The sequence below is a fragment of the Pteropus alecto genome, unplaced genomic scaffold, assembly GCF_000325575.1.
Source record: "Pteropus alecto unplaced genomic scaffold, ASM32557v1 scaffold11, whole genome shotgun sequence".
In the NCBI taxonomy this organism is placed as follows: domain Eukaryota; kingdom Metazoa; phylum Chordata; class Mammalia; order Chiroptera; family Pteropodidae; genus Pteropus; species Pteropus alecto.
This window is the reverse complement of record NW_006431956.1, coordinates 4,480,134-4,505,295: the sequence shown is the minus strand read 5'-3', so window position 1 is coordinate 4,505,295 and position 25,162 is coordinate 4,480,134. Positions and strand designations below refer to the sequence as shown.

General features: G+C 46.6%; 1 protein-coding gene across 3 annotated transcripts in view; it reads right to left on the bottom strand.

Annotated features, from left to right (window-relative positions):
- LOC112475630 (CUGBP Elav-like family member 2) overlaps window positions 1-25,162 on the bottom strand; it is a 404,363-nt gene that overhangs the window by 19,304 nt on the left and 359,897 nt on the right. For 2 of the 3 annotated variants that reach the window (XM_025043406.1, XM_025043405.1), the window contains one exon: window positions 9,073-9,155. The exons of the other annotated variant lie outside the window; for it this stretch is intronic. In XM_025043406.1, the coding sequence (XP_024899174.1) occupies window positions 9,073-9,155 (83 nt within the window). The remainder of the gene's footprint in view (window positions 1-9,072; window positions 9,156-25,162) is intronic. 3 annotated transcript variants of the gene reach the window in all.

The following is a 25,162-nucleotide window of genomic DNA, read 5'->3' as shown; positions in this document are numbered from 1 at the left end:
CTGCCTGTGCGGGAGGGCTGGTTTCATGTCTCGGGCGAAGCTGTGTGCCCGTGCCTGACGTGGGGGCAAGGGGAGGGGGCACCCACTGACTTCTAGGCAGGTCAGCTTGGCCAAGCCCCAGCCAGAGGCTCTGCCCCACGGTGGCTCACCGTGCAACGCAGCTGGTTGCAGCGGACGAGCTGAAAATCTGACTTGTTTTAGGACAGCTCTGACGATAGCTGGCGTGGTCACTCTGAGCTTCTTGGGCACTTCTGGGGGGCAGAACTGGGGGGGGGGCGCTTCTGGCTGGAGGGCCCCTGAGAAAGGACCTAGGACCAGCAAGCCTCTGCCCCGTGAGCAGCAGATTGGACAGTCCCTAGGTGTCAGAGGCCAGAGATGCTGGTTTGACCCCGACTGTCTACCAACTCTCAGCTGCCAGCTGTGTGACCTTGGACAAGTCACTCCTTTTCTTTGAGTTTTCGTGTTCGGAACAGTAAACAGGGCTTTATGAAACATGCCTTGTGGAGTTGCAACACTTCCAATACAGTCCCAGAGCCTGTATACGGTGCCTAATAGGTAGGCAATCAATGAATCGTCACTTTTATAGTGATTTTGACTGTGCTGCGTTGACCTCTTGAGTTGTGTTCCCCACTCCCTAAGACGCGGTGAATTTCATGCTGAAAGCCACCGTCAGGGGGCCAAGCTACAGGGGAGTGTTAGCAACTGTGACTTCTAATTCTGGGTGTGTCACTGCTCTGCCAGGGGAGGTCTGGGAAGTTAATTTAATCTTCCAGCACCTTGTATAACAAGGTGAACGCTATCAATACATCACCTGAAATATTTTTAGAAGGGGTAACAAATAAACAACACGATAAAGCTGTCTACAAACACAGGTGACTCACTTATCCATGGGAACTGGGGACAGAAATCAAAGAGATAAAAGAAAGCCACTAATAATCCTGAAACCTCATCAGGTTAAACACCCGTACTTATCAAACCGAGGCTGCAAGCAAGGGATCAGAATGACTTGTTAGAGTTCATCACCTTCCCTTCCCTTGCTCTGTGCTCTGGTGCAAAAGTTATGAGTGCTTAAGCTCCCCGCTGGTTCTTAGCCACAGAGGGGAGGGATGCAGATGTCCAGAGACTCTCAGAGTGGGTCCCGAAGCTGGAGGGTCCAGCTTTGTCTAAAGGAAGTACTTTAAAATGACTAAACAACGCCTGAAGCAAGTCAAGTCATATAACTCTATCGATCAATCTATCTACCCGCCCACCTATCTACCTACCTTCCTATTTCTTTATCTAACCATCTATCCACCCACCCACCCACTTACCTATCTACCTCCTTATCTCTCTCTTCTATCGATCTATTATCTATCTGTTGATCTATCTACCCGCCTACCCGCCTACCCGCCTAGATTTTTTAAATTAGATAGCGCATTTCTGCAGGCAACACATGGAAGGTGAGGAGTTTTATCAACACTGAGAAGGACTCTAAGAATCACTTAGCCAACCACTTTGTTTTGCAGATGAAGAAAGGACAGACTTTCAAGCATTTTTAAGTACTGGTGGAAGAGAGAATGACAACACAAATATGTGTTTTGCGTGCTGATGGGAAGTAACGACCGTGAGAAACAAGGGAGTCTAAGAACACGTCTGTCACAGTGTCCCTTTCTGCAATCTCCCACGAGTACCGTTTATTGTTTATCCTATCATTGCGGTGACTTGAGCAGAGAGAGCAGTAAGGATATGGCCTTGAAATACGGCTTTATTATCCAAACAACGCGGACGGCTGATGTCATAATATTCCTTGGACTTCCTGAGCACCTGTGTATGACGACGGTCTACGACCGAAAGAAGCGAAGGGTGGGGTTCTAGCCTCCCTCTGATCCTGGCGTCCCTTCCTTCGGCCCAGCCACCCTTTCTCGGTGGGTGGGGAAGAACCTTGGGGCTCCGGGGAGAGCTCTCTCTGTACCTACGCAGGTCCTACAGTAAGTCCTCAGTGTCACCAATAGGTTCTGTGACTTTAAGCAAAACGACATACGAGACCGATTTTACCACAGCCTCGTTGATATAGATAAGAATAAAGCTCCTACGGCACCTCGTCAACGTTACAACGGAACATCAGTATTCGAGGACCTACTGTACTTTCTTGTGGTCTAGAGCTTACGGTTCTGAACCGGACAGCCCACTTCAACGGGACACTGTCTCGTGAGATGAGCCCCGCCCACCTGCGGAAGATTCCAGTTCTGTCCAGCACAACAGTAATATTCGCAGGTGATGAATCCTCACGGAGACCACATGCTCTACAGACAGAATGTGGGCAAATTTCAGTTCGATTTCAAACTTTTTTCCCCTCTCATTTGACTATTATCACCCCTTCCTCTCAATTCCACCTTTATAAATTCATGACATCATTTATTCCTTCCAAAAATCTTCTTTAGAAATCGTACCAATCTCTCGGGAACTGAGGTCTACGTAAGTGAACTTAACATTCCCAGTTGAAACTTGATGATCTCTGAAATCTAACTCGTTCTTCCTTTTTCCACTGTGCCACCCTACCAAGCCCTCACATAACAATACGGCACCAAGATTCCTCAAACAATGACAGAAGGTGATTTTGCGCATCTGGCCAGGCATCTGTGCCGGGTCATTTGCACACACGCACTCATTAACTGTCACAACGGTCCTACCACTCAGCTATGTAGTTGATCCTACCAATTAGGTATGTAGCTGAGACTACGTTGTTTGCAAAACAAAGCAGCAGGCTCTCCAGTGAGTTGTAAGCAAAAGTGGTGTAGCTGCCCCCTTTTAACCGTGTGTTGTCTGGGCTGCTGGGCTCAGTCATTTTCAAGTTTTCACCAAGGATCCCGCTCATTAATTTTCTCCTACAGACTCCTGTGCACTGAGTAGGCCGTATTTTAAAAGTAACTAGTTTTTCAATTAGTTAATCAGAGACACAAATAAATAACTGTCGATCAAAGTTACTGAACTGATTGCCAGCCCGAAGCCTAAGGGTGTCATGTATAACTTTGGGTGGGTGAAAGACAATTTCCAGTGGTCTTCTTTGAAGGATTAAAACAAACTTTCCCAGGTCTCAGGGGCCTGGGCCTACAGACTGGAAACCAGTGGGCCAAGGGTTTCTTCCACCTTCCAACTTTCTCCCTCAGGTCTTCCCGATGAGCTGGCCAGCTACTCTGCCACCTGGCTGAGTCCCATGTAGGGCTGGTTCTCGACTGGGAGCCTTTCTTCACACGGCCTTGGCTCCTGGGCTGGGCAAGGGCGTCGTCATGGCTACCCTGTGGCACTCTCCATCAAGTCCTTTAAAAAGTCATCTTACAGGAAAGGCCCTACTTTTTGTTTGGCTGACATTTCCCTGAGACTTGAGTGTTATATTAACGAAAACAAGTCTGCGTTATATTTTGGGCTGCTGCTTAAGGAGCGTTCATACCTACGGAAACTGTCAAGTAGAAACAAAGTTTTATAAGCAAACAAAGTTTTTCTTTGGGGGCTCAGAAAACTGTACTTATATCTCATTCAGACCCTACTCTTCTGTTAAGGAGGCAGAAGTCAGGATTATCAGCATTAAACGGCCATTCTCAAGGACCCTACATACGTTATGAATTAGCCATGATCCTGATTCAAAGCAGAGACAAATGTAAGAGTTACACTAAGTAACCGAAGACAGTTCGTGAAGACTAAAGCCTGAAAGAAAGATGGCCACATAGTAATTAAGACAATGTCGGCAGGCCAAGGAGAAAATGGGGTATATCTTCCGGTGATTATTTGACTGAACTGATGTCCACATGGGGATGTGCAAATGTTAATCTAACTGTAGGTATACAGAGATATAATAAACATACAGATCTGTGTATATGAATCAAATGATATCAATACATACACATGTAATAACAAATTCACATTTATGTTATATTTTGGAGCATCTGGAACACTGGTGGGCAGAATCATCATTTTTGGAATAAAACCTGACTCCTCTGGAAATATTTTATAAAACTAACCCATTCTGGCATTAAATGTCCCAGAGTTATGTGTTAAACATTAACCACATATAGGCATGGTGGCTGGCTTTGTGTTTTGGTGAGTCAGTTATAAGTGGCATGGTTCGCTAGTACCTAGAACACTGCCTGGAAAACAATCAAAATTCGATAAATATTTGTTGAATGAGGATATGAATGTTCTACACAGTATATGATTTTGAGGACTCAAACCTTTTTGTACAGATGTTTTAGCTGTTTTTGTTTCTGTTTTTTTTTTCCCCATAGCAATTTTAAATAAAGAGCTTCATCTGAGAAAACACTTCATCTAGTTTGACCTAGTTAGGCTTTGATTCCAATGAGATGGTTTTGGGGGAAATCTCCATGAAATGATGACATGGGGTTTTAGAGATTTTATGACAGAAATAATGATAACGGTAATGATAACATAATAACCATCATGACTCTGAGAACAAAGGCATTAAAAACATATTAATAATTAGAAGAGGTGGTTCAAAGAAAATGACTACCTCGAAATGCATTACAATGGACAGATTGAATTTGGTCCCAGTGAGGGCCACGCTGTTTACTGAAAGAATATTAAACTCTAGCCTTCCGCCATTAAAGGACACGGGGAGACAATTCTAGGGAGAGTTAACTCAAAGGCCACCTGGGAGAAAAGCGCCTGCCCACACAGGTAAATGATCTCCTCCAGGGCAAGCCAGGAAGGGGTTCGTTCACTTCGTGTGGGTGAGCACACTTGTCCCAAGGGGCCCTTTTATTTACGGCTTCCTCCTATGGGATCGGGCTCATTTGTTTTTATATCTCAGATCTACGTGTAGTCCCTGCTTACACTGCATGTTATTATAAAACACCTTTCAGCATGCCGCCGTCAAAATGGAGTGCTCCCAGCAAATGTTCTCTTAGGGCAATAACTCCTTAATATAAACTGCATTTAATAAAACCGGCAGCGATTCTAAAAAGGAATGGAGAAAGGCGTATTCAGAGAAAATGTCTGGAAGAAATTCACAATTAATATTTTACAAGACATTTAGATTCCACGGATTCCTCCTTGCTGTTAAAATTTAAGAGCTTTTTCAAAACTGTATTCCTCTCTGTTATTACATCCTTAATTAAATTAATTTATACAGTGAATGCTCTAATGATGCTGCTGTAGATTTTCAATCAGAAAGCCTTATTGCTGGAGACAATATGTGTTAAGACCTTGAAACAAGAATGACATAAGGCACAGTGCAATCACTGGCGTGGGGATATCTGGCCCTGACATTTGATTACTGAAAAGATCGTGGTAGTTGTTCTGTGCCTCAATTAAGGTCTTCATTTTATTTTTTAATTAAGCTAAATTAGGTCAGTGAAAACAAAATGAATCCTGCAAGTTGCCTTTCCAAGGATTTCTCTCTGGGAAATGCAATGGCAGATGATGACATTTCTATTGAATAATTCTACCCGTTAGGTTGCGCCCGCCTGAAACCCCAAACAAAGGAAGGTACGCCGAGGCCGGTCTGCGGTACCCTCCAAGCAAACGTGACCGAAGCTGGCCCAAGAGCACATGGCTCAGCTGTGGAGAGAGTCAGTCTAACAATTTCTGCACCAAACACAACAGCTCATCCAGTAGCCCTCCCTGTGCAGACACGGACACAGTGTGCGAAGTGTGTGTGTGTGTGCATGTGTGTGTGATCGGAATAGCTTAAACTCCAGCATTCTACTATTAAAGGACACAGGGGGACAATTCTGGAGAAAGTTAACTCAAAGGAGAGAGTTAACCTGGCAGACACGTGCCTGCCCACAAGTGTGCCCGGTACCCAGTAGGCACTCAATAATCATTACTGCTTTTTTAATCTGGCAAAATCGGTCATAAACAGGGCCTGCTGCTTACATGTCAAGGCACCATTTCTAGAAGAGAACACGACCAAACCAGAGAAATGACCCCGACTCCCATTCCTTGCTCTCTGGGTTGAGCTGTTGGATTTGCTGCCTTTATTTCTAATAATCTATTTCTAGGATTTGCATTGAGCATTTCTGAGGATGTGAGACCCGGTCACGGGGGAAGAGACAGGCTTGAGAAATGGGTCCTCAATGACCTTGCACGGCTGACTATGGCCCGATCCCCTGCCCCTAGCCCCTTGGCCTCCACGGAAGGGGTCTCTGAAATCCAACGTGACGCGAGAGGCAGGGCGTCTCCACATGAAAATCTAAGGGCGGATGCAGTTAACTGCACGATGGAGAGTCCCACTGGCGTTTTCCCCTCTCTCATGTTAAGCAAGTTCTTTGTTTCCCTCAAGAAAGAAAGAAAGATGATCCCTAAACATTCAAGTTTGGTCGCATGATAAAAGTTCCATATGATACAACACACTAACTACGAAAGCAAATCGAAAAAAAATAAAAAAAAAAAAACCACTGAAAAACCAGAGAACCCCAAACATCCAGCACTCTTTGATCTTGTTTTAAATTGAATGTTTTGGACACTTTAGAAAAAAAAGGCAGCAAGTGCCTTTTTGATGGATTTTATCCACAGGAGAATGATTACAAGCAGAAAAGCTTTAAAGTGTCAGCTGGTGATGCATTTTTCTTTATCCCTTTTATTTTTATTCAGAAAGATATTAAAGGCATATGGCAAAGTGCATCATTAATTTCTTATTAATTTCATAATATTAAGGCAACCAGTTAAAATAGTAGTGGTACAACTTTAAATTACCGAACTCGCTTGGTATTTAATGAGAAACTGAGCACAGCAGGGTTTCCGTTAAATTAAGTTGTGCCTTCACATCACAGTAGGAAAACAGGTGTATATTGGTTTAGAATTATGGAAATGCTGACTAATTCCAAGGCTTGTAATCAAACAGCAAGGCACCCTGTAATATTTTTTTCCCTGAGAACATGCATTAATCTTTCATGTCTGGTCCCATTTCTTCCTGTCCACCAAGAAAGCGCACAGCTGAAAGAAAACCCCTTTCATGTTTTCCCGGTAGCTGTTCAGGGTGATGTTTATCAGACACAGCTAAACATGAACGCAAGATGTGGAACTCTGCTGCCATTGGCCTAATCGCGGTGTGAAGGCTGTGAGTCTGCAAATCAGCCTCGACTTCTCAAAAATTCTCATTTAACCTGACTCAAGTAATTGGGCCTATCAAATTGAACTGGGTAAAAACGGAAAACCAAAAACGATCCGTAAACCATTTTTTTTTCCCAACCTCTTAATAATGGGTCTCACAACCCTGACTTCTGCACACGGAATCATTCAGATGAGGAAGACATAGACGACATTTTTTGTTTTAAATACGGAAGACGCTATTTGTTTCCTAAGGAAAGGGTCAGAGTGAGGTGTCCCCAACAGAAGCACACTCGTCAGTCACTCATGTGTTTTCCTACGTGGCCCGCTCATCGCGTTAACTCTGGGTTTCTTGAGAGCGTGTCCACGTATGACGATGGCATGTTGGGGGCTGTGATTCTGCTGGAGGGGACGGATTCACATTAACCGAGCTTCGCATTAACTGAAAATGGGAAGTGATTTGGCATCAATATAGCCTAAATGCTAAACAACTCATCATTTCAAATATTTCCTTAAACACACATAGAAGGGATGTTGTGTGCTAATTAGTGTATTTTTTTTTTTGAGAGAAAAAATACAGAGTGGTCTTTGGGTTTGATCAGGAGCCTGGGAAACAAAATTATTTTTTTCTATCACTAGTTGCGCCAGCAAATATTTGGTCACTTCATTTGATAATGTGACCTAACACTGCAACCTCCTAGAATTTACATCAGAAAATCCCATTTGTATGGAAAATGGAGCTGAAACGCTACCTTTTTTTTTTTTTTTTTAAAGTCATTGAGCCAAAAACACTTAGACCCACTAAAAGCTGCCTTACTAAACAGCACCTTGGAAGCTTCAGGAAGAAGTAGTCGCCATATTAAATGGGGAGGGTGAATTCTCATACCACACACTTGCTTTCCTTAACCTTCTCCTCTTTGATGTGCTCACACGCTAAGCGGAAACCACAGCGGCACGACTCAAGACCAAGGCTCGCAATTTGTTCCTTTTGGGTGAAAAAGAAACTAACGTTCTGAAGACCTTTTGTTGAGTATCTTGCCACTACGAATATGATAACATTTTCAATGGATCGGAGGTGAATGAAACAGATGCTCTTTTTCTGGGGCTCATGGGGGCATAAAACGCATGTGAGTGTGTGTCCATCTACAGAAGCGGCTAAATGACATAAAGAATTATACCCTGAAAACATGAGGGGGCACGTATGCTGTCTTTCTTCTATTCTTGTCAATAAATCCATTATCATTGCACTGCTTACCACAGGTTCTTCATATAACCGACGCACATCATTATGACATTAAATTAACTTGTCATTGATATTTGGGCCAATGGGGAAAATATCTACACGGCATAGGAAAATTCATACCAGCATGCACTATATAAAATTGTCACAAAAATAATGCATTCTGATGAAGTAGCTACGTACGACATCAGTTCGCTTCTAGTGAATTGCATTCATCATCAAATATTACTGGGAAGGAAAGAGAAAACAAAAAGGGTAATAAGCTTTGTATTTTTCTGTTCTCTATCAACACGAAGCCACAAATCGGGCATTAAAACATTGACTTTGTTAACCGCCGTTGACTGTTTAGAAACCATTAGGAGGTTTAATATTATGGCTGTACAGGGTACATTTTGTCCTTTCAAGAGAGAATCTAAAGACTAAATTTGAAAAGGGGCTCCTGGTGCGTAAAAGCTTTTCCTTTCCCATTTGCTTCCCTTGTGTGTGTTGGGCTTTTTTTCCTCCCTTTTAAAATCTTAGCCCACCCAATACTCTTTGGCAGCGGCTGTGACCCAGTGGGGTCACTCTGATTTTCTAACCAGGGGACACGCTATTTGAGAGCTCTTTCTGTCAGCATTAATGCCAGCTCCTTTATGGGCCGGCCAGCTGGTTTGGCTGCTGCAGGGGTCAGCCCACACTCCTCAAAAGACCAAAGTCATTTTTGGCACTAAGAGCCCATAACTAGAACCTTCAGTTGAAAGGACCATTTTCAAGCAATAAAGTGATTTTGGTACAAAAGTAAACCGACTCACCCCAGGTAAAGTTTTAATATTGTGCAGTGCATTCTGGGCCTCAAGTGCAGCTTTTCTTGTATAAAATGTTACGAAACAACAACCTACAGAGAGAAATGAAAAGGTTTTAGAAATTTCTGTGAATGCTTTGCTTAGATATAATGGAGACTGTGGCGAACAAATAATCTACTTAAAAGGATGCACAATTTAAAAATAATAAAGTGCATGAGAACAGTAATAACAACATCTCAAGCATTTACACGGTGCCTTTCATCCTAAATCATATTTATTAGCTTTACCCACGTCGGAGATCAATTCATAACTCTGTGCACCAACCACCTGCAATCCAGCTCTTCAGAAATGAGGGTGGGAGGCGGGGGGTGAGCTGTTAATGGGGCTTGTGGTGTCGCATCTACGTGAGAAGCGTTTAATCACAACAACAATAGCAGAAACATACATTAGCCATAATTTCCTTAAAGGGTATCTCTAGAAACATCACACTTTAAAATCACTTTCTAAACTCAATGGTTTAGACAACTGGATTATAAGCTTCTTAAAGGCTAGGATAATGCTCTTTTTTTTTTTTAATCTCCAGCACAGTACATAATGCAAAGTTCTGTACATGAGATGATGTTTGTTTGCCAGAATGAAGACTCTGCTTTAACCGGTTAGCAATTATGTTATAATACAGGTGAGTACCTGCCCAAACAGATATTTGCACACCCTGCCCCATGTATTAAATGTGGATGTGGCACAGTGACTGGCAATCTCTAGATTCCTTATTTCCAAGAGCCGACGGGAGTCCAGGCTGAACGTCCCTCCAGGAGAGGCCAGCATTTATCGTCTTCCCGGCCAACTCCCTCTACCAAAGAAAACGGGGTCAAAACCTTAGCCCGTTCCGTTTGTGTTCTGAAGGATGGCTGACCCCTTCTTCAACCTATAGCTACAAATACTGGTTAACGTATTGGGTTAAACCAGATAAAGGTTAACGACTTGTTAATTAGCATGCAGTTTCTTAGCATGGCCAGGCTTGGAGAAACGGGGTGGACAAAAACTTTCAAAATTTAAAGAAAGATGATGCTGCCTCTCATCTGGGCTGCTCTTTGCTTAGTTGGGCTGAGAAAAAGTGGAGAGAGATTCTCATCAAGATTGTACGTACTTAACCCCGACTTTACTGAAGAATCCAAATGCACAGAGCCAGAGAGACAGGGAGAGCTTTGAGAGGTACTCCTAGACCAAGGATGGCCGGCAGCAGGAGAGAAATACACTACACTTAGGCATCAACACTGGCTCTGTTTAAGGGCACGATGTCACTAAGACCAAGAGCAGAGTTACAGAGAGGGGAGTTGACACCACAAGCCATCTTTAGAATGATAAGCTGGTGTTCTAATTTTTCCAAAACAAAAGCTCTTTCAAAGGAGGAAAATAGAGCACAATGCTGCTCCTACAGCATTCCTAGACACGTCGAAGATCCTTCCTCCTCACTTGGAAAGAAATTTGGAAACTTGTTATATATTTGATTTCGCTGGAACCGAGATTAAATATGCAACTGCTTCACCTTTTGGACAAACTAGAGTATGACAGTAGCTTTTTGGCATTCAAAAAACTCCATGCCTCCAAGGACCAGAAACCCTTAAAGTAGATCTTTGGCGTGGGGGAGGCAACTGAAAATTACGAAGTTTCTTTAAAGTATCGCAGATCGACAGACTGACCGTTTTTATGAGAACTTTTCATTTGAGCTATTTGGATTTCTTTCACCAGAGTTCATTTGGCCATGTGCCTGATGGTAGAATTTTTTACTGAACTGATCAAATCAGCAAGTAGTTTGAGCTTCATTGGCCTAACACAAGCCCAAGAAAAGCTATAGAAATTGCTTCAGGTCAAGGAATAATTTAAAACAGGAAAGCAAAGTCCCAGCTTCCAGTAACCTATTGTAGTCACTCTAGGAAAAAAAAAAGAAAAAATAGCAACTATGCTTCCCCAGGCTTGATATAGAAAGAAAAGCAGAAAAAGACACAACCTTTGTCTCCTACAAGGTTCTAACAATCAGTCTCTCAGTAAGTTCTCCTTTCCTTCTCCTGGGCTTATGGGGTTAGCGTCCAGATAAAGCAGCAAGGGGGAACCTCTGACCTTCAACCACAATAATCCAAGCCTCAAAAAGAGCCGGAATGTGATACTTTCAAGCAGGTGGATTTTGGGGGTGTGAGACTTATGAAAAGAAAATTTAGGGGTAGAGTGAAAGTTCTAACAGTGTGCTTGCCTGGAAAGTAGGCGATTAAGAAAGATGGAAATCAAATGCCAGTCTGGCCACGCTCAGGGCTAAGAATGACGCGCTTAGATTGGCCTAAAAGCACAGTGCGACGACGGGGGGCCCGGAAATGGAGAACTAAACGCCATGATGAGGTACAAGCAGCAAAGAACAAACAGGATGGAAATGGAGGAAGGCTGGTATGCTGGGCCCCACCGCAGAGCTCGGAGCTGCATGAGAAGTTCTCAGGAGTGAAGACCCCTGTCCTGCCTTACACGCCGGGACAAAACCCCTACCCATTCCCACTGCCTGAAACCCACGGGGAAGGCGCAGTTCCGTTCCCATTTCAGCATTAAAGTGGTACCCTCAGGGATGGGAACGGCTAATTGTTCCTAGCTATTTACATCCTAGTATAAATCTGGCTGACGTGTTTTCTTCTCCAATAAAGCCCTTAGTGAATAGAAGGTGGTGTGTGTGTGTGTGTGTGTGTGTGTGTGTTTCCTGAGAAAGGGCTAGTCTGAAGCTGATGCCTAAGCAGTGTATGAGGGGGGTGAAGAGGGGAACAGCATGAAGAAGGGAGTCTCATGCATAGAAGGGAAGATGGGAAGGTACCCCAAATCTCTAATTCTTTCCAATTCCCTCCAGGGTCCACTCTGCCTGTGCAACTGATACGCTGAAATCAGGCATTTCCATTACTGATTCTTTGCAAACTGTACACAGCTCTTAACTCTTGCTCCACGTCCATTGAAACTAAGGTCTCTTAGGGTAATGCCAAGGTCAGCTCTAGTTCTAGTTGTAATGCACTGGGGACATGCTTCTCTCACAGCGCCCAGCCCAACAGCTCAGCTCCACAAGTGCCGGGGTTGGCGAGCAAACCTGGCACCTTCGAAAAAGGTGTCCCATCTCCAAGTGGGCACGGCCCCTTGCCATGGCCCATGGCTTGGCAAGCAGAGCCCTGGCTGCATTTCTGCCCTACTTGTGTGTGTTGGGCACCCTCGTGCAATGAACAACTTGCAGAAGTGTGGGGGTTCTGGGGGTGGCGAGGCAATTGGGAACGTCGCCCCGAGGCTCTTCCTTGTGGGTGCATACAGGTGGGTCCCGAGTGACTCGGGAAAATAACTTAACTTCCGTCGTACGTCATTTTACTTTCATCACTTCTAAATCACGGAATGAAACCCAGGTCTACCTAAAATTCTCCCCGACACCATGTGGCTACACGGTCCAGATATTTCACGCCAAACAAATTTTTAAAGCCAAACGTCAAAATTATTCTTTACGTTCTCTTGGGCTAAAAATGTCTTGCCGCTTCATTTAGCATGCAGACCAATTCACTCAAGACAGTGTTTGATTAAGTTATCCTAAAATCTGCAGGATAAATACAGAATTACAAATTTAAATAGTCACCTGAGAAGCAGCGATTTGTCACCCCGCCCCCCCACTCCCGTGGGACTTGAGTCCGTACACTTCCGGAGTGAGAATGTGTTTGGAAGACTTGCTTCCCTGAGTACTCAGTCTCTCAGAGGACGACCCCGTTTTTCAATCACCTACCACCTGATAGGCTCACTTAAAATCTTAGATTCACTGACCCGCAGGGATTATGTCAACACGCGGAGAAATATCATTATTTGTCCCGATATGGTAATTATCATGGCTCAAGGTCAGGGAGCTCCGATTAGGTCCCCAAAGGCTCGTGAAGTTTCAGCAAGGACGGGGTTTTCTTTCTTGCCCACCCTAACTGGATGGACAGCTGTTAAGGGAACCACCTGTCTCTTAGATTCCCCCACGCCAGCTGTAACTCGGGCCTGAAATCTACTGGATGCATTTTCAGGTCAGCTGCAACGCCAGATGGCCCAGCGGTCTGATTCTGGGGACAGACCCCCCTCCGTTAGCAGGTTCTGTGTCCAGCATCATCGTCAGGTGGGTGGTTAAACATGTACAGCATCCCCAGGTGCTCTTCGAAGGTCAGTGGTCGTGACTCCTCTGGCTTCAGGGATTGGTCCCGGGGTCCGTCTTTCCCTGCTGTCCGTGGAGAGCAGAGGAAGGTGCTGCTCCCTGTCAGACATGGCAAATGACCTGCCAGGGGTCTCAGGGGACCAGCAGAGGCGACTGCAGTTTGATGAGTCGGGCGCTTCGGCAAGCCTCAACCCTCCAGTTTCCGCTGAATGCTGCTCGTTTTTGCTGCTTCACAGGTTTCTGCTTTGCTCGTCTGACACCACGAAGCCCTTGCACTTTACAGTTCTTGCCACCTGTATCCACTCATTCAGGAGTTTCTGCCAGTGGCGACAGCCAGCTGAGCGGCCTGTCTTGTCTCAAATGTCGGAGGAAAACACAGGAGTCTGTCCATGTCTTCAAGAGGAACATGACACTCCACGTCCGAGTGACTTTATGGCACCCCAACTTTCAACATGTTCATCGATACAATGAGTTGTATCAGTAAGAGCTTTGGATTTTGAAGTAGGAAAAAAAAAAAAAACAACCCACCTTTCCTGTGTCTATCAACCTCACCCCATCGCTCCTCGGCAGGGCTTTTCAAAGTCAATGGCAAAACAGGCTGAGTGGTGGTTCTAGACCCAAACACCGCAGTGTCAGGCCGATACAGAGCCTCCATGTCCACTACTGATGACCCCTTTACCGATCGCCAAGAGATACTGATGAGCGTACAGATCTTGCGGGGGACACACTGGAGCGTACTGGCCATTACGACCTCCCTGTGAGCTCATTTGGCTGCCTGACTTCGAACACCGAGCAGAGCCGCGAGGAAGGCAGTATAGACAGATCCAGTTTGGTGGGGGAGACGGCCGAGGAGAGAGAGACCCCGGATGCCGACGGCCGACAGTGCGCAGCCTCAAGTCAGCACCTCTGGTGGTCGGCAAGCAAGTGGACGCTAAGCACCGAGGGCAGAAGAGGGGTCCGGGAAAGTCACCCCGTCCCAGTCTCCTCTGTCTGCCACCCCTCCGTCTGTCTCCTCAGAGCCCCACCAGGGGACTAGAAGCCCTTCACCACCTGGGTTCCTAGAAGTTGGCAAGTTTAGCAATCTAGCTGCCTGTGTTCCGCTTGCAAAGCAGTGTGCAATCAGTATTATGATTGTGCGATACGCCTGGGCCATGTCGTATCAGAAGCTGAGGGGGCAATTCCCAGAGAGGCTGCGTGCCGCCTTCTCCAGGTAGGGCAGCCCACCTGTCTCTTCACAGTTTCTGGGCTGGCATGAAGGGTTCCCTCAGATATTTTGCCGCCTTCATTGCTGAATAATTTGAGACAGTGTTCTGAGGTTTTGCCCGTTTCCAAAGATAAAGCCCCAAACGAGACAGGCCAATGGCATCTACACACGTGCGTGCGTACACATACATACACACACACACACACACACACACACACGCAACGGTAGTATATTTAAAAATCATAAAGGAGACACTTAACTTTACTGAAAGGCTTTAATTTTAAATGATCAAGTAGATTTATCCTCAAAGAAACCATCTGGATGATCACAAATCTTTTCAAACCACAGCTGTTTCTCCTGCAAATCTTTGCTTGGAAACTGTCGGTAATAATACTCACAGAATTAAAAAAAAAAAAAAAAAAAAGGCACTGCATATGTTGAGATAACCAGTTTACATCACGGCTTGCCCTGAGTCAAAGAGCAATTTGTCTGCACCGTTGGTGGGGGAGGGCGGCACACACACCGCCTGGAGAATGATGTCAGAGATCAGACTTTACAATGAACCCTGCCCAGAAGAACGCGGACGTCACACTCACTAAAGACTCTCCCTCCGAAGGTTTCCAAACTGGAGACACCATTTTAAAAGGCATTTTCTTCAAGCCTTTGACTCTACAGACAACAAGGCAGTTTGTGTTACATCTGTGCGTGTGTTTTAAAGAATCCGGGTAGAAAGATGGGAGGTGACGTGTCCAGTTTTCAATTATTGAAGTCGTCACCCGTCAGCTGTGGTGGTGACAGTTCAGATCACGGGCCAGTGATTTACACTCAAGGGCGCAGCCTGTGCGTGGCTGGTCTAGTGACACATTCCCCATGACCTTCCTGGAGCCACCAGCCTGGGCTGAGCATACATTCTGTGGAAGGTGCTCTCATAAAGGGGAGAAAGGGCCTTTTTAGAAGGTTCTGGTTCGAACTGCTAAGCCTTTTTCTGGCACTGCTCTCCAGTGACATCTTTATGTGACAAATCAGGGGACATTTTCGGATATACAAATAAATGTACAACTTGAGAAGATGGAGCAAAGAAGGTGAACACATGATGCCCCACAACCCTGGGCTAAGCTGGTGAAAGGAAATGCATTTTAGACTTGGAGCTTATATGGTGTGTGTGGACACCTGTCTTCCCAGTGAACTCTGTCCATGTCTTCAAGGCCATTCAGTGTCTTAAACACAAGAAATACCCGTAACTTCCTAAATCTAAGCAAATGAATACTTGAAAACAGCCACAGGATGATCATCTGAGGGATGCATCTTGTACTTATGTCCTTCTTTTAAAAACAAATAGTCCTGGAAGACAAGTTCAATTCAAGATGTATCTGAATTCGGGAGGTCAACAAAGACGTCTGTGGACTGAAAATGGCTTCGACGGCTGCCTCTGACTCCTAAGGGGTCGGCAGATCAAAGGGTGAAGGGCCTGCAAGGCTGAATTAGCGAACGCGCGAAGGTCTCTCTCTCTCTCTCCGCGAACGAAGCCCTCTTTCGTGGCCACATGGGCCAGCAAAGCAGGGACTGCGTTACCCGAGTCGCACGGCCATTCGGACCTCGGCTTCCTGTCACGCGGGTAGCACGCAGTCCCCACCCCCGAGTCCCCCTGGTAATCTCTCTTCTCCCACGACCCTCGACTCTGATTCTCCAGAAGCTCGCGGACGCTTCCAGAGGTAAAGCGGTCCCCGGAGCCGCATGGCACAGCACCCCCCCCCACCCCGAGTCCCCACACTGAGAGCTGGTGCTGCCGGGTGGAACCATGTCAAGTGAGCGGTCGTCGACTCGCGGCCTCCATGGTCGCAGGCGTTTCTTTTGCTCTGTCTTCAAAACATGGCTTGCCTTGGAGGAGTGCCAACGGGGCCCCGCAAGCAACGCTACTGCCTTCACAGCCACATTTAAAATCCGCCCCCCGCTGCCAGACAGTTAGGTACTTACTCTTGCCTCCACTTCCTTATGTGGCCCCTCTCAACGTGGATGCTGCACCATGATGGCTGCAGTGACGTCGGACACATATGGAGGAAAAGAATGAACGAAGTGGCAATCGAAGCAAAAATGAGCTGTGGGAAAACCCTGCGATTTTTTTTTTTTTTTTTTTTGCTTTAAACTCAAAACCAAGAAAAAGAAAACCAGAGGAAGTTAGCGTGGCATTGCCTTCTCTGGGTTTCTAGGTCCCCTCTGTGAAATCACTGAATTTTACAATTGGCTAACTCTACTAGCCTAACAAGTAGCTAACGGAAAAGGCAAAGCCATCCTAACAATGACTGGCTGACAGCACCCTTCAAGGTCAATGCCTACCACAGGGGGTTAGGTCAGAAGCACCCCCGATAGCTTCAGCCTTGCTGTGAAAGATCTCCGGAAATCCTTCGACCTCCTTTCCTGTCACCAAAATGTCTTTTTATAACCCAAACTTCTCTGGTTTTCGACTTCTAACCGTCTCCTAGGATAAATCTCTTTTCTCTATCTCAAAGCGGGTCTTCCGCAGCTGGCGTAACAGCTACCCAAGACAAACGCCACATCCTGTAGAAATCAACTTTCACTGAAACCGTCTCCAGTTAGCTTAGTTTTGTCGAGTTCGATATAATTGGCACCCTGATGTAGGAAGTGTCACCATCTGGCCACTACCCAGGAAGCAGAGAAACAACGCTGCCATTCTGCTTTCAGTCCCTGAATTATGTGGCTGTCACCGTTTGGATCACCAAGTGCAAACCCAAGGGAATTCCTCCGGGAGTTTTGCTGACGGAGCTTGAGTTGTGCTTCTTCTCATGCCGGGGACGTGGATCCTCCGTTCCTTCCAGAACCTGACTCGACGTCCCCAGCAGGCTTGCTCCTGCACGGCAAACCCGAGCCAGCCTTTCAACCAGGGAGACAGTACGGACCTCCTCGGCTTCCTGCAACCTGGCACCCTTGCCTCTGACTCCGTGCCTGACACACTGTGACCGCCTCCTGGGCAGTGGCCGCAAGATCTAGGCTGCTGCCTGCCTCCTGCTGCCTGGGGACTCGGAGGGGACCGCCTGACGCGCGAAGGGGGCAGGGCCTCTGAACCTCTGGCCTGGAAAACTGAGCCGCTTTTTCGAACTAGATGAAATCTGCTGCACCGTCAAGCCTTTCGGGAAAGCAGGCGGAGGGAAAGTGCGCGAGGTTTCTGTGCGCTGCAACACGCCCTCACCCGTCACCACGAAAACCCCAACAGGAGTGGGACGCGGCCAGGAAAGGCGTGAGGGCCGAGCTGCCGGGACCGGCTTTCCGCTTTCTCTGGGCCTCTGAAACAAGCCAGTTACGTTAAACCGTTTCAGAGGCCCAGCAGCTGTAAAAATATCTGAGCCATTTTAACGTCGCCTTTTCCCCCCGATAGTACAGTCACCGCGTTCAGCGGCTTCTTGCACGCTCCCACTGCGCTGTGAGCACGGGAAGGCGCGCTTACGGGCGATGTGCGTGCTTGCTGAGGGGCCACGGGGACAGGACGAGGGACGTGAGCAGTCTCCTTTGTAACAGAAAAGGTCACCTGACCTTCGGAATACACGGTAATAAGCAAACTGCGGGGTTACTACATTTTTGTTTTTAACATACTAATTCTAAAGTGCGAAGGGCGGGGTCGCACTTTTCCTCCAAAGAAAAAGAACTTTCGGTTGAACTCGACAAGCCAACTACAAGGCTACACTGGGCAGTGTCCCTAAAGCTGGTGTGGCCGGCTGGTCTCCCAGGGGTCTTGGGGGTGAGGCAGAGACAGCACCAGAGGCGGTGGCAAGCAGCTGCCTCTGCTCCAAGGGCCCGTGGCTGGGCAGGCCTGCAGGCCGTAAACCACGCCTGGGCAGGCGGCCCAGGTGAGCCGTGGTGGCGGGTAGTTCTGTCTTGAATCCAATTAAAAAGGATTTAGTTTCTCAAGTACAGAGGGACTTCATTAAAAGGAAGGTCTTGATATAAAGTTATTTCATAGCATAGATTCTCTCGAGGATAAGAGACATTATAATCAGGGGTTTGGTGGCAACGAGAGGTTAAAACCGTATGTCTTTTCCCATGGTTCTCGGTTCGCACACGGGCTATCAGACGCTCCCCGGCCAGGCCGGTCTGTGGAGTCTCCGCCTCGCCGTCCCGCGCGGGGTGAGACAGCCTGCACTCACCAAGACTAGGAATACAGACCCCTATTGTTGGCCTGTGCAAAACGCAGTGTGGCTCAGGCCTTCAGCACGTCTCAGTGTGTCACCGGTATTCTACCTCTTTATGGGACTGTTCTAGGTGGGGCGGGACGTGCAAGAGGCATTTCGATCCAGAGTAGAACCAAGGTTAATTTTTTTTTTTTTCTGGAATTGGAGGAATCACATCTACGTCTTGCCTCTGGTCTTTACAGCCAAAGTGAGACAGAGAAGCAGATCCCTTGCCTACAGAAACAGCACACTGGTTCCAGTACAGACCTGCACTTATTTTAGGCTGCTTCCTGAGGTGCGTGACTCTAGGGAGAGGCTGGTGTGGCCGCCACAAGTGCCTCAACCCCCACGCACCGTAACCCAGTCAGGGAGGGCGAGGTTTTTACAAATCGCCTGGAACGGAGGAACACATGTAAGAAACGCACTTTGCAGCCAAATTTAAGTTGATGGTCCAGGGATAAGAGGCCCCAGAGTCCTCGTGGCAGAGACGATGACACTTTTCAAGGTCATACAGGATACTTCCCTCCTGCTTCATTCATAAAACTTCCAGTGAGTAAAGGAGTCATCCCTCGATTAGCATCTCAGACTGACTGGGTGCCTGACAAATTTCTTATGCTCTTCAAGCCTCGATTTCCTTCTTTATAAGATGGGGTTAATAATAGCAGCAGCTAGGTCACAGGAGTATTATATTAAACAAAATCATTTATGAAAAAGCATGACGCAGCTCCCGGCACATCCATCAAAGTGCTTGATGAATATTATAGATTTGCCTCCCCCTTGAATTTACGTTCCTTCTTAAAGCGCCAAGCCAGGCAGACCCCAGGCAGGCTCCCTACGGGTCAGGTGAGAGGCAGGCGGCATTGCCCCGATGTCGTGATGAGAGAACCCGGGGTCACGAAGGCAGCGTCGACACGCCCGCCCCAGCGCGGTGCTGCTCCCCGCCGGCCTCTGGGTGGGAGGGAGACAGGCGAGCCTTTGGTGAACGATGACCGCGCACCCTTTAACAGGGTTTGGAATTGATTTTGTTGTCCTGCTTTCTGAAGTAATTACTCGGAACTAGCCAAGTTCACCCATTTGCATGGCCTTTGAGTACTCTGCACGTCCATTTACACGGCCTCTAAACGGTCAGTCAATTTTAATGGAATCGCTGGGATGACTTTCCCGTTCAGAGCAAATCAAAAATTTCCCCAACTCTACACTCGACGGTCCTCCCCCGAGGCGCAAAAATTCCCTAAAACAGTTTATCTGAAATGAAACCTGTTGCTGTGTAATAAGCGCACTCAGGTTTCACTGCTGTAGGAGGAGCCATGACTTGTCACAGACTTGTCACTTCTCTATTTTGGTGATGAGCGGAGGGGAAAAAGGCAGTGATGTTGGGCTGAGCGTGGAGAGGCGGCACTCTAAATGTCTAGGATCAGGACGGGGAGGAAAATGTCAGGAGGAGAGCTGGGGTACCTGTCCCCGAGGTGTACTCAGGCACCCCTGGAAAGGGGTTCCCAGAAGCTGGCTTTAATTTTGAGAGTTACCATGACACAATAGGACAGGAAGAAATCACCGACTGCCCGATGAATCGCTGTCTCTTACTGCAGTTCAGTTATTGCTTTATTATCATGCGACCCAGGACCGTCAAAGCTCTTTGAGGGCTGGGGGCTATGGTGAAAGCTTCCTCGGTCCCCTTCCCAAGGCATGGCGTGGTGCCAGGCATGTAGGTGCTTCTTGAACACTAATCGATGGACTGTCGTTAAGGGCATTTTCCCGTCTGCTCGCCGCAGAGCAACTGAGTTTTCTTTTAGACTTCATGTTCCACGGGCCACCGGTGGTAAGGACAGCCTGCGTGACACTCTTAGTCCATGTTCCGACAAACGGCTCTGGTAATAGCTGGCCGATTTCTGGCCTAAGACAGGTTTGGTTTGATGGTTAGGTGAGATAGATTTTGTTTGATCCACTTAGCAGGATAATGTGTACGCAGTGCCAAGTTCAGAATCGGGCACACAGAAAGCACTAATAAAGGCTGGCTTCTTTCCTTCCTTCTACTGCTGATATAATTTTAGGGGTACCATGGAGGCTTCCTCTATATCTAGGGCGATCGAGTAAGTCACCATCCACGTGGGGACATTTTGGAAAGTGGGAGGGAGTAATCTCAACAATTATTTTGGGACAACAGGTCAAAATCAGGGCTGTCGCAGGCAAACTTACACGACCCTTCTCTCTCATCGTCCCAATCCTCCCTCTTCTCCTCTGAGCATCATCTTTTTGGCTGGAAGCTCCACTTTACGGTGAAATAAAAATCCTTCCCCCATCCCAGAAAACAAAACAAAACAAAACAAAACAAAAAACCCACTCTGAACTATTTTTCCAGCGGTTTACATTGTGGAATACATAAATGTCTGACGGCAGGCTTTGGTAAGAGTTTATACAGCGAGAATGTGGGTGTGTTGAGCCACGACGTAGTGTCACAAAAAAGGAAAAAAAAGACAAAAAAATGAGGGTGGCTGGGGGGAGGAAGCTTCGCTCGTATAATTCTGACATGGGCTGTTCCTAATTCGTCTGCGCTCAACTTCAATGCTGGACCGAGGAGAGTAAAGGGACCTTAGCGACCATCTAGTTTCAGTCCCCACCTCTTAAAAAAACAGAGGCACCGGGAGGTGGCATCTGGACTGAGAGTCAACTTCCTGACAAAGCCGGGGCCCGCATCCGATTAGGTGGGCTCGCTCTTGCCGAAGACTGCTGTGCTGCTTCGCCGTCTAAATCTCAACCCAGACACATGCTCAGCGTGGCTTTCTATTTTTCAGGAAATTAAATAAGATTAACTGATTACGGATCAAAAAAAACAAAAACAAAAAACCGCAACACGCGGTCCTTGCACTTGTACTTGACTGAGATTCAGCTGCAGAGTTATGGGCCCATTCTGCCGCAGACAGAGAGAAGACTGATCCTCTTTGCCACAGATTCTCTCCCTAGAAAACCTCAGCGGGAAAGTGAAATACTTCCTGGATTTCAAGATTACAGAAAACTCTACACGCCACACACTGATTAGAGCCATTTGGTTTCGCTCTGGGAGGATGACGCCATCCGCCTTCCCCAGGCTGCACGTGCAGCAGAGCAGCATCTGATCTAAAAACTGCCGTTTTTCTCAATCACTGTCGAGGCTACTCGTTCTTCTGTTAACCCTTTAGACGAGAGGAGAGATATCCCGCGGGCTCCTACTCCGTCCTCAGATGTGACCAGGTGAAGGTGGACATCCAAGCCTTTGGCCCTTTTGGATGTCAGAGCCCCGGCTTGTGTGGACGCCACACACGCATAATCCTCAGCGTGGGGTGGGAGGGAAGGTGTGTTGTAAAACACTCCGCAGTGACCTAAAAGGCTCGAGGCAACAAAGATCATTACACGGCAAGGCCTTGGCTGTACTCTACTGCTTCGTAATTGTGTCGGTAAGGAATGGTACTAATACTCCTCCGCAGTCAAAACAGAGGTCCTCCCTCACCTAAAGGCCTCCTAGTTCTAAACTTTATTCTATCGCAAGAAGATCAATAGCTCAGGCAATCCAAACCAGTAGATATTCCAAATATTGTTTCAGTATGTCCTGGAATACTTTTTGAGAGAGGAGTTGCCTTCCTGAATATAATTATCTTAGGCTGATACTACAGTTGGCTTGAATTCCTTCAGCACATTCCAGCTGGTTCGAAGGGCCATGGTCCATGTGACCATTGGGTGGCATGGAGAAAGTAGTCCAGGATTCAGATGTGCTGTGATGAGCTTATGAAACGAATTCCACGCATCTCGCATCACGCGTCTGGCATGTTCAGAAGCTGGGTGGGGCGGCTTTCCGTCCTTCAGTTTTAGACAGAGGTCACTGATGAATAATTCAACCACAATCCACCCAATACAGCTACGCTGCTTATTTCCATGATGGTAAGCATCTAAAGGATTCGACATTGTGACGGGAGGGGAAAAACACTTCCAAGATTTCATTACTAGTCAATCTTATACACTGACCTGCGTGCTGAATAGCTGTCATAAGGTGATGTGCTCCAAGCATCTGACATAAACCATAAAACAACCGTATGTCAGAATGACTGGTAAACTTGGTTAACTGAATGAAGCAATCAGCTAAAACACACACACACATAACTCAGGTTTGAACAGAGGTATGAGTTACACGGTACAGTCACGACATAATCTCGTCTATACAATGAGGCCTGTAGCAAAATTCTAAGACTAATGATAGCTAAACAAGGTGCCAGGAGTGAGGTGTCACCCATCTAGTCTGTCACCATTCCTTACAACACAGGATTCTCAGCCTAAGACTCCAACAGACGCGCAAAATACTTTTCTACACTCTAATCACATCTTGCACAGTATTTCTCGAACTTTCCTGACGACAATCACTTGGGGTGTTTATAAAAACATTGATTCTTGAAAGCACCACAGACCTACTGGGCCAGGGTTTTCTGGGGGAAAGGCCTGGTGATCCACATGCCAGTGTTCGCAGTGATTCTCCGCTAGCAACGTGAGACACCTGTGGCAGAGACTGCCGGCTGTCCACCCCAAGCCCCTCTCTCCATGTGCCCGTGTACGGTCGAAGGGAAGGCAAGTGGAGGTGACGTTTGGTGCTTCAGGGCAGGGCTTTTAATAGAGCGGATAGGACGCCTTCATAGTTTCCTTCCTTCTTGATGGATGGAGATGGCAAAACGAACAAACACACACTATCAGGAGAAGGTAGAGCCACAAGGTGAAGAAAAAGGCTGGATCCCTGTAACATCACGTGGAAGAGAGGTTCCCACCAATCAGGACACCCAGAAAGGATTACTGACATGCGCAAGAAAGAAACTTCTGCTGGGTTTTTAGCCTGAATACATTTTTTGGGTCTATTTGTGACAGCAGTTTAGTCTGTCCTGATTATTAAAACACCAAGCGGTAAAAAACTTACAAACACATAACTCAAACGTGACAACTCTGAACGTGGCAGATATTATAGTTTAGCATATAGCACGTCTCTCTGCCCTCTACCTTTAGCACATTTTCTGGGTACTTCCCAAAGTGGCTAAGTTAAAAACACACCAGAATGACTGAAATGAGTAGGTTTGAGAATTTGGTTTCAGAAAATGAGAAGTTGGTGGATATCTAGAGTGGTATCAGGCAGACAAAGTGGGTGATGCATTTAAACCAGTATTTAACCGTTTCTCGGTGAGAATACCCTCTTTTTGAACAAACTGCTTGGTAAAACTGACTAGATTGAGAGGAAGATGTAATTCTTGACAGACCTAACACTACAATCTGCGTTGATAAATAACCCTTAACTTCATTTGCTTGTCTGGTGAGATTTAGTCCCAAAGTACACACACGCGAGTTATTTTTTGTCTTCTCCTTCAGTCTTTCCTCCCATCTTTTTGCTAGCACTTTTCAAAGTACAGGTCCAGTAGTTCAGGCTCATCCCTCCCCCCGCTCCTCTCCTGCTTCTCTAGCCAGTTAGCATCCTCGAGTGTGTCGGGGACTAGACAGGGGTTGCTGAGCAGGTGGGCACAGAAATCTGGCCTGGTGAAGTCTCGAGGGGTCTGGGCCACCTTGGCAGAGCAAAGAGGCAGTGTCCTGTTCCATCTTCCTGGATTGAGTTATGAGCTAGCAACTACTGTCTTCAAGTCCTTTTGGTACCTAAGTAGCTCTGTGCTTGTTTTAACTTCCTTCAGGGAATTCAAGAAACATAAGCACGCACCCAAATGCAGCGGAGTGTAAGGGAAGTTGAGATGCATGCTATGGAAACATGGAAGAGGCATTTAAAAATGTTCATCAATCTACCTCTTTTACCTTCCCTGCCCTTGGTTGGGATTTCATACAAATGTGAACAAGTTTATAAAATACTAAGTATCTTTGCTCTAAGAATATGCATTGTGATATAGGAAGAAAGAAAAATTAATTTTTGGAATGGAGGTAAGGGTGAGGTTACACATGAGAGAGACCTACATATAATAGTGACCCTTGAAGAGTTTATCGGCGGCATAGAAATCAGACAGACTAACTGGTATTTGAAAACTGACTGGAAAACTTCTCTAGTGGCTCCAAAGAGTTAATATAGTCCCCCAAGCCCCTTGGCAGCCAGTAAGGTGATATCTGGAACGTCTGGGTGAATCTGAACATCATTCATCCTCTTCGACCACAAGTGGAAATCCAGAAGGCCCGTCAGAATCTGCCCTTGGGAGATCTGCCCTAAAATATATTCTCTGGAGCACACCTCCTGTGGCCCAGTTTTGTGACACCGATCCTGGGGCATCGCTGGGTGCTGGCTGCTCTGGTAAGCTCCCAGGTGAGGAATTCAGGCCATACAATTAGGACACATCTAGGTTATCTGAAGCCTGAAGACTCTGATTGGTTTTATCTCATTACTCTTCATCACATCCCTTGTTCTATCTATGTTAAGCCTTCTCTCAGTACCGCTCTAGAGAAGCAATGAAGAGATTTTAAAGAGAGTTAAAAAAAAAAAAATTCTAAATTTCCAGCCATCAAGCCTAACTTCTTGCCTGTCAGCAG